At 36.9% G+C, this 17,171-nt stretch overlaps 2 protein-coding genes across 4 annotated transcripts in view; one reads left to right on the forward strand and one right to left on the reverse strand.

Annotated features, from left to right (window-relative positions):
* DNAJC24 (DnaJ heat shock protein family (Hsp40) member C24) overlaps positions 1–11,586 on the reverse strand; it is a 40,427-nt gene extending 28,841 nt beyond the window's left edge. The window contains exons 1-2 of one of the 3 annotated variants that reach the window (XM_013959370.2): positions 11,519–11,586; positions 10,080–10,803 (exon numbers count right to left, since the gene is read on the reverse strand). In XM_013959370.2, coding sequence (XP_013814824.1) covers positions 10,080–10,187 — 108 coding nt within the window. In that variant the 5' untranslated portion in view covers positions 10,188–10,803; positions 11,519–11,586. Of the gene's footprint in view, positions 1–10,079; positions 11,292–11,518 lie in introns of those variants that run through there. The other 2 variants (XM_013959372.2, XM_013959371.2) reach the window with 2 other exon arrangements.
* Positions 11,587–11,736: 150 nt separating this feature from the next.
* DCDC1 (doublecortin domain containing 1) overlaps positions 11,737–17,171 on the forward strand; it is a 41,144-nt gene continuing 35,709 nt past the window's right edge. Inside the window, 1 exon segment of the mRNA XM_067295350.1 lies at positions 11,737–11,784. Coding sequence (XP_067151451.1) covers positions 11,737–11,784 — 48 coding nt within the window.

Consider the following 17,171-nt stretch of genomic DNA (forward strand, 5'->3'; position numbering starts at 1 on the left):
TCCCCCATAAGAAGCACATAATATTTAAAGGTTGGTCTCCCTAATCTCCCTGTTCAATGCTCCTTGGACACCACAAATACGAAATAATGAATGTTACAACATTTCTTTGATCTCAGAGATCATAACAAGAATGAACTTAGACTAGTTCTTACTCCTGGATTGGAAAAAAATGGATATAAAGAACAGAAAGAGAAGATGCTCCAAGATATCTTTAAGCTTATTTCACCAAAGCAGGCTCTAAGAGAATTATGTAGACATCGATAGACAGATTTTCAAAGGTGCTTATGGAATCAATGTCACTTGGGAAAGTGTGACCTGAAGCACAGAAGACATTTTTTGAAATTTACATATTAGCGAGCATAACTGTAACACTTGCTTAATATTTTAAAGGTTTCGTAAAGATTTCTTGCAGCTTTTCCCATCTCTAGGAGGAATATGTAATCTCTATAGTATTCGGAACTATCGGTGATCTCAAAATGACAGATTACACCAATTGAATTATACTTTTTAAAATGGACACAAAAAGCCAAATATTAACAGAGTTTAACAATTAGTTTGGAAAATATTTGGGTACAAAACCCACCAAGAAACCACCTACCTTTTATAAGGCAGCTTAACCTGAGAGAGACAATAGTAAACATACATATCCAAATACAAACAGAAGCACAGACTACATGTTCATCTCTCAGGCAGTGCCAATATGTCTAAAGCATCTTGGAAAGTCTCAACCCTTGGAGTCAAAGGCCATGAAATATGCTACAACTATTGCTGAGGGCACAAACACTCCTTTATTCCATTGATATCACACCAGTATTAAAAAATAATAATAATAAAAAAAAATCACCGTTCAGTTATTTCAAAGTTTTATAACCATAGTGACAAAACAATTGCAAATATAATCCATATAATATCATATGCTTTACATCTAGTTTGGGTTGGATTTACTGACACTGAAGGCTTGAAGGAAACATTCATATCTGGATTGTTTACTCGTTTGAGGTTAATTTAACTTCTATTTTGAGGTTGGTACTCTTTTCTCCATTTGCAGTAGGGAAACAATTTTGACAGTGTGCCTTCATAAATACTAAAATACATAGTTTCTAGAGGACTCAAAGAAATCACATGAAAATAATGTACTCTGGTCATTTAACTCAATTTTAATATTGATCTCTGCCATTGACATTTAAGCACTCTATATTAAGCACTTTATATAAACAGTCTTAGCCTTTACAGAATTTCTTCATTTAAGGAAGGAATAGTCAGAGATGTGGATGAAAGCCATCACCTAGGATGGATCAGTAATTGTGGAGGAATAATCCAAGGTTTTCATTACTTGAATTTCAATAACATCATTTACAGAAGGCATAGACATACTGAGAGAATCCTACCAAACCTGTACTGTGTGTTGTTGTTCTTTAGCAGTAGGAACTTGACTGGTAGCCAGCTATGACAAAAGACAAGGACCTCTTTACTTTAAAAAGGAATGCTTGTTCAGCCTCTCCCCAAAACCCTAACTAATTTAATGTTTCACTTCAAGTCCAGAAAAGGAAAAGTTTTAGCTAAGATGCTGCTCAGAAAACTTGTTCATCTTTAGCTTCTTTGACCATGGATATTCCTAGGTCATAAATTCAAGCAACACAGACTGTGAACATGTAAGTTGATGATAATTTATCAGGAATAACAATGAAGTGTGGAGCTTCTAAAAATCTCTGACCATTGACTTCTCAGTTTTAAAATGGTACTTTTAACACACTGAACATTAAATGACCTGACATGGTTTATCCAAATGACTGACAGACTAAAGTAAAAAAGCTTAACCTAGATTTTCTTACTGCAATGATGCAAGCTATCTACAAAGCGCTCTACAAGATGGCCCTTCAAGCATAGAATTAACTCCTAAATCCAATCAGTTCAAATTAGACCCACTGAGCTCAATGGGAGTTGAGAAAGTATTCTTGATCAGCTGAGGTAGGTAGAAGATAAAACATACAGGGTGGGACAATTCTTACAACATTCAGATCGTGATTTTCTGAGTTGAAAGTATGTAAAGATGAAGGAAGGAAAGAAAGAAAGAAAGATGTTGCTTTTATTTATTTCCATAATAGTTATATTACATATTTTAAACACAGGAGAGAATCATGCACAGGTAATTTAAATCTAAATAACCACAGATCCCAAAACACTAGGCTTTATGGGTTACTACATCATACTACAGAAACCTCTGTTTCTGATCAATGAACAACAGAAACTGATGGTCACTATATTACATATTATTCAAAACAGTGTAAATTTAATTTGTACACCAAATACTTCTTTTAATAGCAATCTGGGAAATATCAGACCATTTTAAAAAGTACTAATTACTATTTCGGATTCAATGCAAGTGTGGTCAATCTCATTTAATAGCAATAGAAGAGCCTTATATAAACACAGCTATTGCAAGATGATGGATTCTACCATTAGCATTCATTGTCTTTCAAAGTTATGTTCAGGGATTACAGCTTCTTTAAATAATTGACCCAGTGCTTAAAATTTCAGAGGTAGGCATTTAAATAAATACCGGTTTGAAAATGTTGAACAACTCAAGGTACTCTTGACTGTGGCTGCTGAAACCTCAGAATAATCAGAGCATTTACTTGTGTGAAAACATTATGCCAGTCCTTTTAGTTTCCTTCTTTGCACTTTAAGTCATATCTTTCTCTACATGATTTTTATTTCAGACTTCTCACTTCAGAAATGAGAAAATGCTAAAAACCACACCATATAAAACTACTTCTACACGTCTTCAAAAGTGCAGATTGAATAGTTGCAAATATTAACTAAAGAAGTGTCTTTATAGAATTTAATACACTGCTATATGTAAGATATTTTAATCTTAAATTTTAATCCCACTGTATCTCAGGACACCTAATATCTCTAAGTATGGAACACCTTTCACAAAGTCTTCCAAAGACATATTACAGATTCTATTTTTAATATACTTTGTTACTATCCATAATTTATATAATCAGTGCACAGAACATTCAAGAGAGGCATCATTAGAGTCCTTTACAGAACATAAATTGAGATTGAAGGTCAATTACACACTGGTTAAATCTCATATTTCCATAGCCTGATGCCTATTCTGTTCTTATGCATGTACCTGGAAACTAGAGAAAAAGTAAAGTATTAGAGGCTGATGATCATACCAAATAAACTACAGACAATAACACACTAAGTAAACAGATTCGATTTAGAAATTTGTTTAAACTAACATCACTTTATCAACAGGCTGAGTAAGCAATATATTGTTCACTTCTTGGCTTATTTTGTGATGCCATATATTTTATCATAGTTTATATAATATAGAAGTTAAAAATAACTCTCTTCTATAAGGATGCTTACATTGCTCGATTGTTAACATTTACTTAGTTCTTAAAAATCAAGCAAAAAGCTTTCACTTTTTTACCTAAGTAATAAAAAACCAAGAGGTAATTCCATATATATCAAGATATGGTAGATACCCACCTCAAGTGAGTAAGTATTGCAGACTCTACAAACCAATACTGTCACATTCCACTTTTCCTACTGTGATACCTTACTGCATCCCTTCTCCCTTCCTCCCTGCAGCTACATCCATGAGCTTTCTTTCCTCCCCTCACTTCAGAAAATCAGGATACCTTTCTGAGCCTGCCCATGCACAGGACATGTGCTCAGTGTATACCTTCCAGCTGGTTGCTGACCAACCAGAACACTAATTGGTTAGCCACTGCATTTCGTTTGATTAGCCAGCTGCCTAATCGTGTCAGACATATGCTCTCATTGGTCAGTTCCCCTAATGAGAGCATGTAAGGCTCAAAGACCAACTGCAGCCTGCATTACATCTTCACACAATTCCAGCAGAGCAAGCAAGAGCTTTTGCTCAGATGTGGCAGTCTGCAGCACTGTATGGGGTGGCATAATGCACGTCCAGAATGTTTGGCTTTTAAGTACCATCATGACATACACAATGAATTTCTGCTACTATTCAGACTAGCAGAAGTTCCTATTACTGCAACATGATCTTTGCCAGGGTAAATATCTGTTCTGCAGACCCACTACTGAATATTATCATGACAATGACCTCTTCTGGTATAAGAAAAAAATATCAGGTGGATGAATTAAACAAAATATCTCATGGTTGAAACAGCAGCAGGAACATCAGCATGACCATGATCTGGCTAATCAAGCTGTTTGAACTAGTGACTTCCAGAATACTGAGGTTCCCTTAGATGCTGCATAAATTAATAACCAATTTTGCAAGTCCCCACTTGTATTTTATTACAGTCACTAACAATAGAGCAAATGCAAAGAACAGCTCAAAATAAAGCAGAGTCAAAAAGATCCTCCTTTGTATTAAACTTAGTGGCATATTTGTCTCTGTTGCAATTACATTAACTTCAGTCAGCTACAACTAGGCTGCACTGAACTTGTTCTTCTATTTATACTGTCAAATTACAAAATCCATTTTCTGTTAGTTACCTCAACTAGAGTTATAGAAGCACAATAATGTGCTAAGTTTCTCTAACAAATATGCTGCCATACAAATGAAAAAGAAAGATCTGCAAAAGGTTATTAAGAAAATAAAATCACAAAATGAGCAGACATGGATTACTCTCTAATGATAATCTTCATTACGAAAAGCATTATTATAAGACTTTTAATAACCCACTGCTCAAAGTGTTTTCATTTTTAGAAATCAAATTCTCAACTTAAATTCAGCATCAAAAGAGTCCTTAGCTGGCAGGTACTTTCAGGAGTAACACTGAATTTAGTTTGTAACTTTACATATATGACCTCCACTGTATTGCTTGTCCTTGCAAAATGTGATGTGTACCTAAATCCAATACAATGGAATTTTTTTTTCCTCCAGAGAGATAGATGTCTTTCCTCTACACAAGCTCAGTTGAACAATCTCTTCCTGAAATTATTTTGCTTCACTAAATTAAACTTCTGTTAATGTCCTTTTTTAATGTTGCTGACAGTCATTCTCACATATACCTGATGCTGTTTTCAAATTTTCTATTCTTTCAAACAGAATAAGTGATCATCTTAACACTTTGTTTGTATTTATGAACACACACCACCCCTTCCGATCAAAAGATAATCTTTGTACCAATGTGTTAAGTGGCACATTTTATCTCCTTTCCACATTAAAAATAAGAGCATCCTGAATACTCCTTGCTCAAATTACATGGATTTTCTTTAAGATTAGGGCACGCACTGTAACAGCAGCATATAATTTTCCTGCACAATAATTTTTTTCCAGTTGAAAGGTATCCTATAATATCATCAGCATCAACATGAACAGACACCTGATTTTCAGCTAGACAAAGCTTATATGTTTGGTGACTTTATTTTCTATAAAGAGCAGTTTTCAGATACAGAGCAGCTACATGAAAATTTTAAAACAATCTAGCAGCTCATTTTTTGACCACAAAATCCTAGACCAGAAGGTGATATAAAAATTGTAGCAATGATAAGATGGTACAAATTTTTTCAAATACCCTACTTTTGTTACTCTAATTTTATCTGCTGTTAGTTTTATACGTTCAGAAACAAAACAAAAGCAACATCCTTTCCAAAAGCTGTATGGTTTCCTTGAGAGACTATGTATACAGCCTAAAACTTGTTTATGCATTCATGAATTCTTACTGTTGAAACTGCAGTGTATCTACTTATGGATAAAAAGGCTGTATTTATCCCAAATATTTCAAAATCATGAGGATGTTCTGAAGACAAAAAGATTAAAGACTGAATTCCTCCTATTTAGACAAAAAGTAATAATTCTCAAAATCCTTTATATCTGTTTTGGGAATATGAAATCTGCAAGTTTTCTGTGCTCCAGAGAGCACTTCAGAAGGAATTTAAGATAGCCAATCAAGGAATCTTTGCATAGGGCTATGCTGGTTATAAAATATATATTTCTAATTAAATACTTTCTCAGAGTTATTGGGTGAAATTCTCTGCCAGAGAAAACACTGGAGTATGAATCACCATACACTGGAGTATAAGCCAGCATACAAAAAAGTTTGATTTTGTTTTAAAAATAACCTATTTATAAAATTGCCAGTATCATGAGCATGTCCTGTATTCAAAAGCCTGTCATCTTCAACTACTATTGATTGTTACAATAGGAAAGTATCAAGATGATCCAGGTGTCAGTCACATGAGTATGCAAGAATTTTACACAATTTTTAAGTTTCATGGTTGCAAAGAAATTTTTAAATCTAAATATTTTAAGTAAAAGTTTATAAGGTGAAACAAATAAAAAGTACCAGTTTATAAAATACAAAAGAAAAACATAATAATTTTTAGGCCAAACCTATGCTATTTTCTGTATTTAATTAATATTATTTTAAAGATGGGATTGAAATAATTCAGAAACCATAGTAAAATAATTCACTTCAAGATATGTTGTCCCAGTTGGGTCCTTACATACAGTTCCATTTGTTATGAGTCCATGTCCATCCTTAATTTGCTAGAATTGACAAAAACAGATTATATTTTAAAAAGAAATCAGTTCTAACTGAATTTGCCTTTGTGAGACAGTTCATCACAATGTACAATGCAACCATTTATTTGCATACTACCCTGTATTAGTAAGGTCAGTCCTGAAATTTATTTACAAATTTAGATATCTTTTGGATGACATATGGCAAGATCTCCAACTCTTCTTAGCCTAGGAAATTTACATCTGCCTGTTCATTCAAGATGCTAAGCATACATGTGTTGACAAATACAGAAAATAGCAGATGGCAAAAAGCAAATGCTCAACATGAGCACTGGGGATCATCTCAAGAGAGCTTGGATTCAGGCATTTGCCATTTTTATTTTAACAGCAGAATTATGTTTAAAAATAAATTCCACCATTGATCATCTCTGATGCTAATGAAAATCTGTGGTTAGAATATTCACCATTACAGAATGAATATCATATCAATTGCAATTGGTATCCAAGATCTTACCTGCTTTATAAACATTTGAATTTTAAAATAATTAGGAGAGTACAATTCTTCAGAAGGTTAACTTCTGCAGCTATGCATAAGCCAGAACTCTCTGCATTGACCACATAATTTGTCATGAAATCTCTTCACAGGCAGCACATGGAACTGTTCATTTGCCATTCCAGCTTCTAAACTGGACTTACTCTGCTAAATCACTACCACCACAGTGCAAAGAATTGCCTGGAGCATCTGCATGTAGATCTGCCCATACTGATACTACTCCCAGTATCTCCAGCAACAACTTTAGAAACCATAAATAAACATTTTGTGAGTTAGAGGCATGCAGCCACTAAGAGCTCTAAGTACAAGCTTTACTTGGGGAGCAAAGGGATTAACTCACAAGAATGGGACACAACAGGTAAGATGAAAGATCAATCTGGACCTATACTTTTCACTAATAATGAGTAGTAATGGACACCAAGGGAACAGCATCAGGACAAGACAAACATATAGTGACACTTTCCTTTTATATTCTACCAATATTCAGAAGCCCACAGCTCGGGGATCTTCTGAACCAGACACACTAATTTTTGTGTTAGCATGCCACGGTGGACCTTTCTTTCATGAACATCTAACAGCTCGTTGAACCATGGAACCTCTTGAATTCAACAACATCTGTGGCAATGCATTTCACACTTTAACTATGGAAAGTCCTTTTAATGAAGGTGTATGTTTTGTAGGCTCCAGTCACTCCTATAGCCAATGAGTTTTTAAGGTGTATAAAAATAACTGTTTTATTACCATCATGCCTTTATGCCCATCACAAGCTATGGACTGACCGCACTAGATGCCGTATCAGTAAATAGACAAACAAAAAAAGTCTGTAACAGTTCAGCTAAAAGAAAAAGATGAACAGAGACAGGACATATGGCAAGAGCAACAGACAAGGACCAGAAAATCTGCCTTGGAGAAAATACCCACAAGTAAGTACCATTGTGGCTTTTTTTTTTTTTTTAATTAAAAAGAGAGAGAGAGAGAGAGAGAGAGAAAGTGAGAGAGAGCGTGCGTGTGCCATCACTAATAGCAAAAGAATTCTGAGCCAAACAATGCAGGAGGGGAAAAAAAAAGTACTCCAATTTTCTCTAACATTTCCCACTGACTTTTCAAATAAAGAACACTGACCACTTAGTTTGGAAATGCACAGATTCTAAAGAATAGTTAGCTTATTATAGTTTTAGCAGCAGCAAAGTTTAGGCAGTTGTAACTGCAAGGATTTTCATTTTATATGCTTCAAAATAATTACATGAAAGTATGGTGATATAACAGTACAAGCCAGTATTATTTTTTTAAGTTGACACAGAAAAAGAAATGTAGTTTCAATACTGTTCTATTTTATTCAGGTGGCAAACAGCTCTGAAGAATCCTTTATATATGGTTTTAATTATTATACATAGGTCCATAGTTAAAGAAATACATTAATTCCATCATAGCATTCAGTTTGTCAGCCACCTATCTGAACAGAAGAGATATTTTACATTGCAGTCCCTTCATTTTCATTAAGAACAAAGAGATCATTATTAAATTTTTATTTATATTTTACTAGTAATTCAATAAAGAAATAGTAGGATGTCCAAGGAAACAAGTATTACTGTTAAGAGTGGAACTAAGAAGCTTGGTTTCCAAAGCCTTCTCTGAGATTGATTTTTCTCATGTTTAACAGTGAGAACCAAAGGATTTCTGTCCTACATCTGCCTGCAAATGTCCTGTAAAGTGTATAACTTAAGAATCTTACTTCTTTGTGAAATTTGTCTGAAGCTAATCTGTGTACTTAAAGTTATTAAGAGGCACTGAGATGGGCTAATGTACAGCAGGATTGCTTAGGAAACCCAGCTGAAAAGTAAGAGTATCAAAATGTGTTAATTCAGAATACATTGGTGAAATGACCTTGAAAACAATTTAAGGGGGCTGGAAACAAAAAGAAGCATGAATTTATTTCAAACCTAACAAGAGCCAGTTCCCCCTAGATTGGCATTTACTTTACCTCACTTAAAAATTCCACTTTCTACCATATTAATTCTGACATCTCAAATCAAGCAAGAGAGCATGTGCATGGCTAATCTAGCATCCTGCCAATACTGACTATCTAGCTACCAGCTATCTAAAAGAATCAATATAAACCAAGTTCTGCTCACCTTCTTTTTGTCAGGAACACTAACTTGGGCCTTTCTTCTCTAGCAGCTCACCAGGTTTCATGAAACTTAAAGAGCTTAGTTATCTTGCATTTTCTATTTGTCCATCAAATTTGGTTGAAAATGACCAACAGTATAAAAAAATAATTGAGACAGTTTAGTTACATATGTCTCCTTTTCTCAGAAAGCCAGGCCAAAGCGTGATTTGAGCAAAAAGCCAGATTTCAGGGGAAGGAGTAATACAGGAGAACAAAGAACAATATGAAGTAACCTCTGAGATTCTTATGCATGAATACTAGGAATACAGCAAGAATGAAGAGAATACTGAGAACATGAAGTCTTAATGGATAACCAAAAATATGACTCTACACAAATGCACCAGAAGCCTTCAAATAAAACCTAAGTTAACATTCATGTATTTCTCCCCCTATATATTTTCTATCCCCTTACTGAAGACTCTCAGGAAGAACTTTTTGCTCTTTGAAGATGCTCATTATTTATTATGGGTTGCATTCAGGACACTAACTGCAGGCATGAGAGTAAATATCACAAGTACTGATTAGTACATTTCATGACTACGTACTTCAGACAATGAATGACCTTTCTCGACCTGCAAGCCTGAATACTGTTTCATCAGGTGCTGGATGAAATATTTGGCTTGATTCATTCACAAGTGTTTAGCACAGCTGCTAAATATATCGATATTTTGGAACCAGACCACCACCACCCACTTTATGTAATATTATGAAAAATTGTAAGCTCTCAACATTTATTTCATACTTAAACCAACCTAAATGAACTGATATTATAAACATACCCTGATTAATCACACTTATACAAAAACTGTAAAATGAAGCCTGCAATTATTACTTTATTGGTTTACAAAGTTATTTTTGCACAATTTAAATAACAAAAACATACTTACTAACAAAATCAGTTTCTGGTACTTCCGTTTCAGTTCTGTCAGACTGTCTGATGGCTTTGCACCCAAGATTTTGTACCAGTCCTTTTGAGTTATCCTTTCAAAGGCCATAGTCTGACTGGCTAAGAAATTACTTTCTTAGAGCTGCTTAACAAAATGAAATAATAATTATAATTTGAAAAGAACATTTGAAAAATTAAAAGTGAGGAAATATGACAAATTACAGGATCATGAAATAGACCGTGGCCCTCAAACATACCTCTCTCCCTACATGAAATCTACAGCGCAAAAAACAGTTTATTAATTCACGGGGCCAAAACATCTCACAGATTTGAGAACATACAGAAAATGATTTAGACTGTTTCCTTTCCTATCTTTAAGGGTATCGTGTTTCATAAATTGTCCATGAACTCCTTAGAATCACTTGGCACTTTAACCTTATGAGCTATTTTTAACCTACCTATGTTACAAGTAATACACTTTTATTTTAAAGCAACACTGTGATTACTATCTCAGAAAATTAGGTATATATAAGTGTGAAATTTTATTTTGTCAATCCTGGAATAAAACACAGGAAGTTAATGTCAATAATGATACACTAACGCTTGAGCTTAAAGCAGACACCTAGGCACACAGAAGCCCCAAACTTGCAATAGTTGATTTTATCAGGAATCTTCTGATATGGAATAACACTGTTTCTCAGTAGAGCTTCATGTGATTTTTTCCACTGTCAAAAGAAAGGAAAAGGCTATTTTCCACTTCAGCATTAAAAAATGGTTTCATACTTCTGTGATACTGCAGTTTTTTTTTTTAATGGTAGAAGTCTGCCTTTCAAACTTTGTAGAGATACAAGAAGAAAGAGGGCAGGCATGACTACATGGTAAAGCCTCCTGCTTTCCTTTCAGTAAGAATCATGCAGGAATACAAATATTTCCATTCCCACTCCCCAGCCCGTATGTTCCATCACGGAACTCCTTCCCCCGGCCTGATCCCCAAAGGCTTTTAAACCTAGACGAGAAATGCGAGCACCCCCAGGGCCGCACTCCTGCGGCGCGACCCACCACCGAGTACGAAACAGCCGGTGCGCCGCAGCGGAGCCGCGCCACAGCCACGGCCGGGGCTCAGCTCCGCGCCGACCGACACGGCGGCGGGCAGGACACCCGAACCGCAACCCGCGGAGCCAACCCGCGCCAGGAGGAGCCTCCTGTGTCCGTGCGCGGCCGCCAGGCCCGTGCGGCACCCGAGGCCCTCCCGGAGCCCTCCCGCCGCCTCCTCGGCACGGCCGCCGCGACACGGCGCCACCGCGACACGGCGCCGCCACGGCACGAGGCAGCGCAACGGCTGTTAACGAACGCCAACGGTCGCCTGCGGCGCGAAGCGCCGAGCCTGCCCCGCAGAAGGGCGCGCGAGGCGCCCAGCCCCACTCCACGACTCGCACCCACCTGCCCCGTAGCTCCGGCCCGGCAATGGCGGCGGTCAGTACGCGGGATTAACTCGTCCGGGAGGAAACAGCCCTCTCGGACATAGCCGTGAGAGCTGCGCGTGGCAGGGGCAACAGTCCGGAGGCCTTACCGCGCCGGCTTGCCTGTTTCCGCCCGGGCATTAGTTGCACTGGCACCGGCAGGAAGCGGAGCTCTTGCCGGGGCCCGACGCCGTCGCCATGGCGACCGACGGCGCTTCAGCGCGGCCACAGGGGCTGCGAGGCTCAGTAAGTAACGGCCGCCGCGGCGGCCCCGGCCCCGGCCCCGGCCCCGGCCCCGGCCCCGGCCCGGCAGCTCGCACCCGGCCCCGCGGGAGCGTCCTCCCTCCCTTCTCCCTCAGGGCGGCCGCCCCCGGGGGCGGGAGGGCCCGGCGCGCAGCGGGCCCCGCTTGCCCTGCCCCGTGGCGGGGCCGCCGCGAGTCCGGCCCGCGGCGCCGCGGGCCCCGCGTCCCTCTGCTGCCTCCCCCCGGGCCGAGAGCCGCCCTGGCGCCGGGCAGCGGGCTCTCGCTGCCCTTCTCCCCCGCCCGCCGCTTGCCCGGGCGCCCCCGAAGCGACCGCTTTGCAGCGTTTGCGAGGGCTGTGCGGGCACTGGGAAGAAGGAGAAGCGTTGTTCCCGGGATGTTGTGCTCTTTCACCACCAGTGCAGGACGAGAGCGGGACAAACATTTGCTTATATTTTAGCATGGACACTAGAGAAGCAAGAGGCCTTTTAGGTGAATGAAGAAAATACTATCTAATCTACAAATCTACTCGACATCTGGGAGTCAGTTTGATTTTTTTCTATCTTTCCTAGACACCACCATCTCTATAAAGATTTGAGTAGCCTAGTATTTTGCCCTTTTCTACAATTCAGTAGCTGAGGTCCAATTTGTTGCATGGGTGTCCATAGTTGTCAAAAAGGACAGAACTGTCTTTGCACTTGGGCAGTACATTTGATGATATATGAGCCACAGTACAATCCAGCTCCTTCTGTCAATGCTATTTTAACTTCTGTAGTGCTGACTTACAGACATAATTATATATTTCACTTAAGTCATTGAACCAAAGTGTATCAAGTGTGAGCTAATTTACATAGTCCCTTTTGAAATTAGAATTTATCCCCTGAGGCGAAGGTGTCAGTACGACTTCATAAGTTACTTTCTTCAGTTTGGCTTGCTGCTGGCCAATCAGCCCACAAGGAGCTTGCAATGTCCCATATTGCTCAATGCAGTTTGTGAAGAAATACTGTTGAAGGAATACTGTTTGTCGTGAAGGGGAGGAAGTTAAAAGGAAAACTGTAGAAGATGTGGTGATGTCACACAATTTTAGTCCCTAAGTCCAGGACTCTTAAATGCTACATATAGTTTTTTCATTTGAATTCATTATAGGATTGGTACCTGAATCCAGTTGGTAATGCAGTGTAAACTCAGAGTTATCTGAGAAATTGTGAGCATTTGTATCTAATAGAAAATTAATTATAAATGTTATTGAAATATCTCTGAAGTCAGAACAATTTCAGAGATCAAACTCATTTTTTTTCTGCGCATGTTTAGCAGTAAAAGAAAATACTACAGTTTGAGGTTCATGAACTGCAAAATGCATGAACTATGAAAAAAAACGCTATAGGTTTATCAGCCTTATATTATATTCTTTGTGTCTCAGTTTCTTATTTAATGATTTTATCTATCCAGTTTGGGGAAAATCACAGTCTTATGTTTTAAGGTATTCTTGGGATTAGGTTTAGTTGATCATACTCTGTCTGCTCTTAATAAGTTTTGGAGCTGTTGATCAATTCCAAGCCAATTTTATTAAGTTACCTCAAGATGTGTTAAAATCAAATGAGTATGTAGGAGAGAGGGACCCAGGATAAAACAAACAGAACTTTTGGCAGCTACTGGCTGCTACTACAGCATGTAGTTCAAACTAGCCACAGGATTTGCTGCTTCTTCCCCTTCTGTCACCAAAACAAAAGTAGGTAAGTGACATGGGAAGTGTGGGGAACTTGCAGTGCAAGTCTAGGATGTGTGGAAAAAACAAAAAGCAATTTGCAGTGTACAGACACTGAAGTCATGGAGAGGATCTGGGACTGTTGTAATGGGAAGGTATAGGAGATACAAGACCCAAGTCTATATGAAACCATGTTTCATTAGTTCCTTGTACATCTTCAACAAATTTTATATAAGTATATACAGGTGCTATTGATTTCACTGCAGCTGGACTAAATGTGTTAAAGTCTTCTTCCCATAGTAAATGTAAGATAATTTATATATAGGCTGTTTTTTAAATGTTTTTGTGAGGAAAATTTAACATTTTAATACATGCTTTGTTAAAAACAGTTACATTGTACTGTGCTATGTTGTGATAGGAGTATAGGGAAAGAATTTTCTGACTCATTTTATGCGCAGCAGTTCCCTGGGCTACTGTGTTGTGTATTAATACAATAAAAGATAAGATTGTTATTTTTATTCTGTTCTTTTAAGAAACAGTTGCAACATCCAGACTTTTTCAAATTTAACTACATTTTTGACTTATGAAGACAATCTGTATTTTTCAAAGTGTGTTTAGATTAGTAAAGTTTTTTCTGGCTTTTTTGTTTGTATTGGTTTTGTATTGCTATAAAAGTGTACAAAAGATTGATTCCAGTAAAAACAGATTTTATATAAATCAGAAGACAAGTCTTTGTAAGATTATTTACCATCTAGAACACTCAGAATATTTGAGAAATAAGGAATTTTGAGATGAATACCTTTTTATAGTTGAAAAGTTAAAGTCATTTAATGTAACTAATTCCCATATGGACAACTATGCCCCTATCTGGACAGCACTTAAATGTGCTAAAATTTAGTGTACGCTTTAGTACTGTTCTTAATAGGAAATACTATTCTTGATTCAGTCTGTTAGCTTAACTTTTTTTTATATTTATTTTATTCCTGGTTTTCTAATGTGACATCAGAATCTTCTGTACTTTTGTATTTTATGACTGAGAAGAAATAGGATTCACAGCAATAAAGCCAGAAGGAACCACCAGATTACTTAGTCTGAATTTCTCTATATTACGGAGCACTGTATGTTCTGTCTAACTATCAACATTAGGAAATGAGAAATTCCTCACTTCTGAGACAGTCTGTTTCAGTAGCTAATTACCCTACAGTTAAAAATTGTGCCTAATTCTAAATTTGATTTTGTCTGGCTTCCATTTTCAGCTGTCAATTCTTATTACATCCTTTACCTTAAATTATAGGACCTTTTAGCATCTAATACATACCAACACAAACAGGCACTGAATATTTCTTTGTTTCTGTTAAATTTAAGAGATTGAGCACTTTTTCACAGTAAGATATTTTCTCTTAAATCATTTTTGTATTTTTCTTTCTCCATTTTTCTGACTTTATTTTTAATGTGGCAGTTAATGAGAGCTATATACAATATTTCGTTATAGGCTCTTGCAAATACTCTTTCTGGCCTACTGATTTCATTTTGACTGTTCAGCTGAGTACAGTGAGGAGGATTTTCTTCAAATGAATTGTTCTGTCAGAGCTATAGTAGATAGCTGACTCAAGGAATAGTATAAGTGAAAATTCGGAATTCTGTCTCTAGGGAACACTTCTTTCACTACCAAAGATAAAATAATTTGTTCAGTTTTGGACAATGTTAGGCTTCTTTTTTAATCTAGATATTAAAATCCTTGGAAGAGGTAGGATTTTAAAAAAACTGATTAATACACTGTTTTTTTTTCTTTTTTTAAGAGAAAGAAGTATGTCAGAGATCTGAGTGTTCAGCTCTTCCAGAATTTGTTTTAATTGGGTCACATTTGTCAACAGTAAAAAAGAGAAACAAAGTTTTGTCTCCCAGGAGATGTGTGATATGATAGACTAAATGTCATAATGATGTGAACAAATGAGATGTAACATGCACTGAAAATATAGGTTTTCCATTAAATTTCCACAAAATGATTGAAAATGTCTTGGAAATTATTTAAGCAATTTACAATATTGTTTAAAAAGGTACATCTGGGCACAGTGAGTACAGTCTTTTGTCGTTCATTAGCAATGTATTTAATGAGTTTTTTTTTTTTAAGTGATAGGTAGTTAAGGTAACAGACAAGTGACAGATTGTTTGTCTTTAACGATTTCCCTACTTCAGGCCCATTACAAAGCAATTAGAAATCTGACAGCATTTTTACTCTGCATTACTGATCATCTAAAGTGATGAGAAATGAGAGGTGATGAATATTAATTGTATATTTTCATATAATTATCATAAATTATTACCTTGTCTAGTGTGCTGCAGGTGGAGGAAAGTCAAGGGATGGAAATTCAGTCAAATATGATAATTTGAAGGATTTCATGACTTAGTTTTTGTCTTTAAAGTGCAGTGTCAATCAGTCTAAACCAGGCATAGATTAACTGGGGGAAAGCTGAAGATACACCTTTCCTTCCTTTGTTCGCACTGGTCAGCATTTACTCTTGGGTCGTGTGACACATTACAGTTACACCCTTGCACAGCCTGCTCCATTTAGGCGGGAGTTGTATCTATTCCTGTCTTTTTTCCTAAATACTTACTTAATATTTGTGCATTAAAAAAGTATTAAAAGCCAGGCACTTGGGATTCAAGAATCAGCCATTCTCATCTTTTTTCACCTTCTTTGTAAATACGCATTGTAAATACTAGTATGGACCTTTGTTAAAATTTTGCTCTGAAGATGAAATCATCACTTGCATAATAAACTGACATGATAGAATCTTACTTGTTTGCAATACTTCCATGGATGAAGATAAAAATCTCATAACATTGTCCTTACCATGAGAAAGTTCTCTCTTTTCCTGCATTTCCTTGCACATTTCTGGCTCAGTGAAATGGGTGAATTAGAGGAATCATGAAAAAACATATGCTTATGTCACTAAAGTCTTTTAGAATCCATGTACATATGGAAGTCAAATAAAAAATGCATGTGAAAATTTATTTATTTTTTCTTACTTTTCAGTGCTTGACTTTACAAACTTGATTATTTGGGCAGGGTAGTCAACAGTGTTTTATCCATACTACATTTGAAAAATCACATTAGCATTATTAACACTGTTGCCTAGTTTCCCAAATTACTATATTAGTGAGAGTGAATAGGGAGAAGAGTGTTTCCTCATGGTGGCAAACCCTACAACAGGCTACTGTCTAAATCTGTTTTGGTCTTTGCGCATAAGAACCTAAGAGCATTCATAAAGGGTTCATGTGAACTTAGCCTTCTGTCTCTGACAGTGGCCATTAGTGGAGTGAAAAGATTACAAGAAGCAGCACTAGTATAGGGAAATCCTTCACATGGTAAATCCTCTGAGATGTGAATTTTTTATGTTTTTGTATAATTATTCCAAGGACCAACAATATATAGTTACTAGCACGCTATAGTTTGAAATTAAGGATCTAATTTATCAGTAAACTAACACTGTGTGGTAATGCTCTGTCAGTATGGTATATTCTAATCCACATTTTCATCTTAGAGAGATTTCCTTTCAGAAGCTGTGCTATAAAAGGCTTAATTCCCATACTATTTTACTGCAAATGGAAAAGGTAGCATGAATAGGATGGACGAGTAACATGATGTCCTTAACACTGAGGCCTCATGTTCATTTTAATGAGTCTTA

The sequence above is a fragment of the Apteryx mantelli genome, chromosome 4 (assembly GCF_036417845.1).
Source record: "Apteryx mantelli isolate bAptMan1 chromosome 4, bAptMan1.hap1, whole genome shotgun sequence".
NCBI classification, from domain to species: domain Eukaryota; kingdom Metazoa; phylum Chordata; class Aves; order Apterygiformes; family Apterygidae; genus Apteryx; species Apteryx mantelli.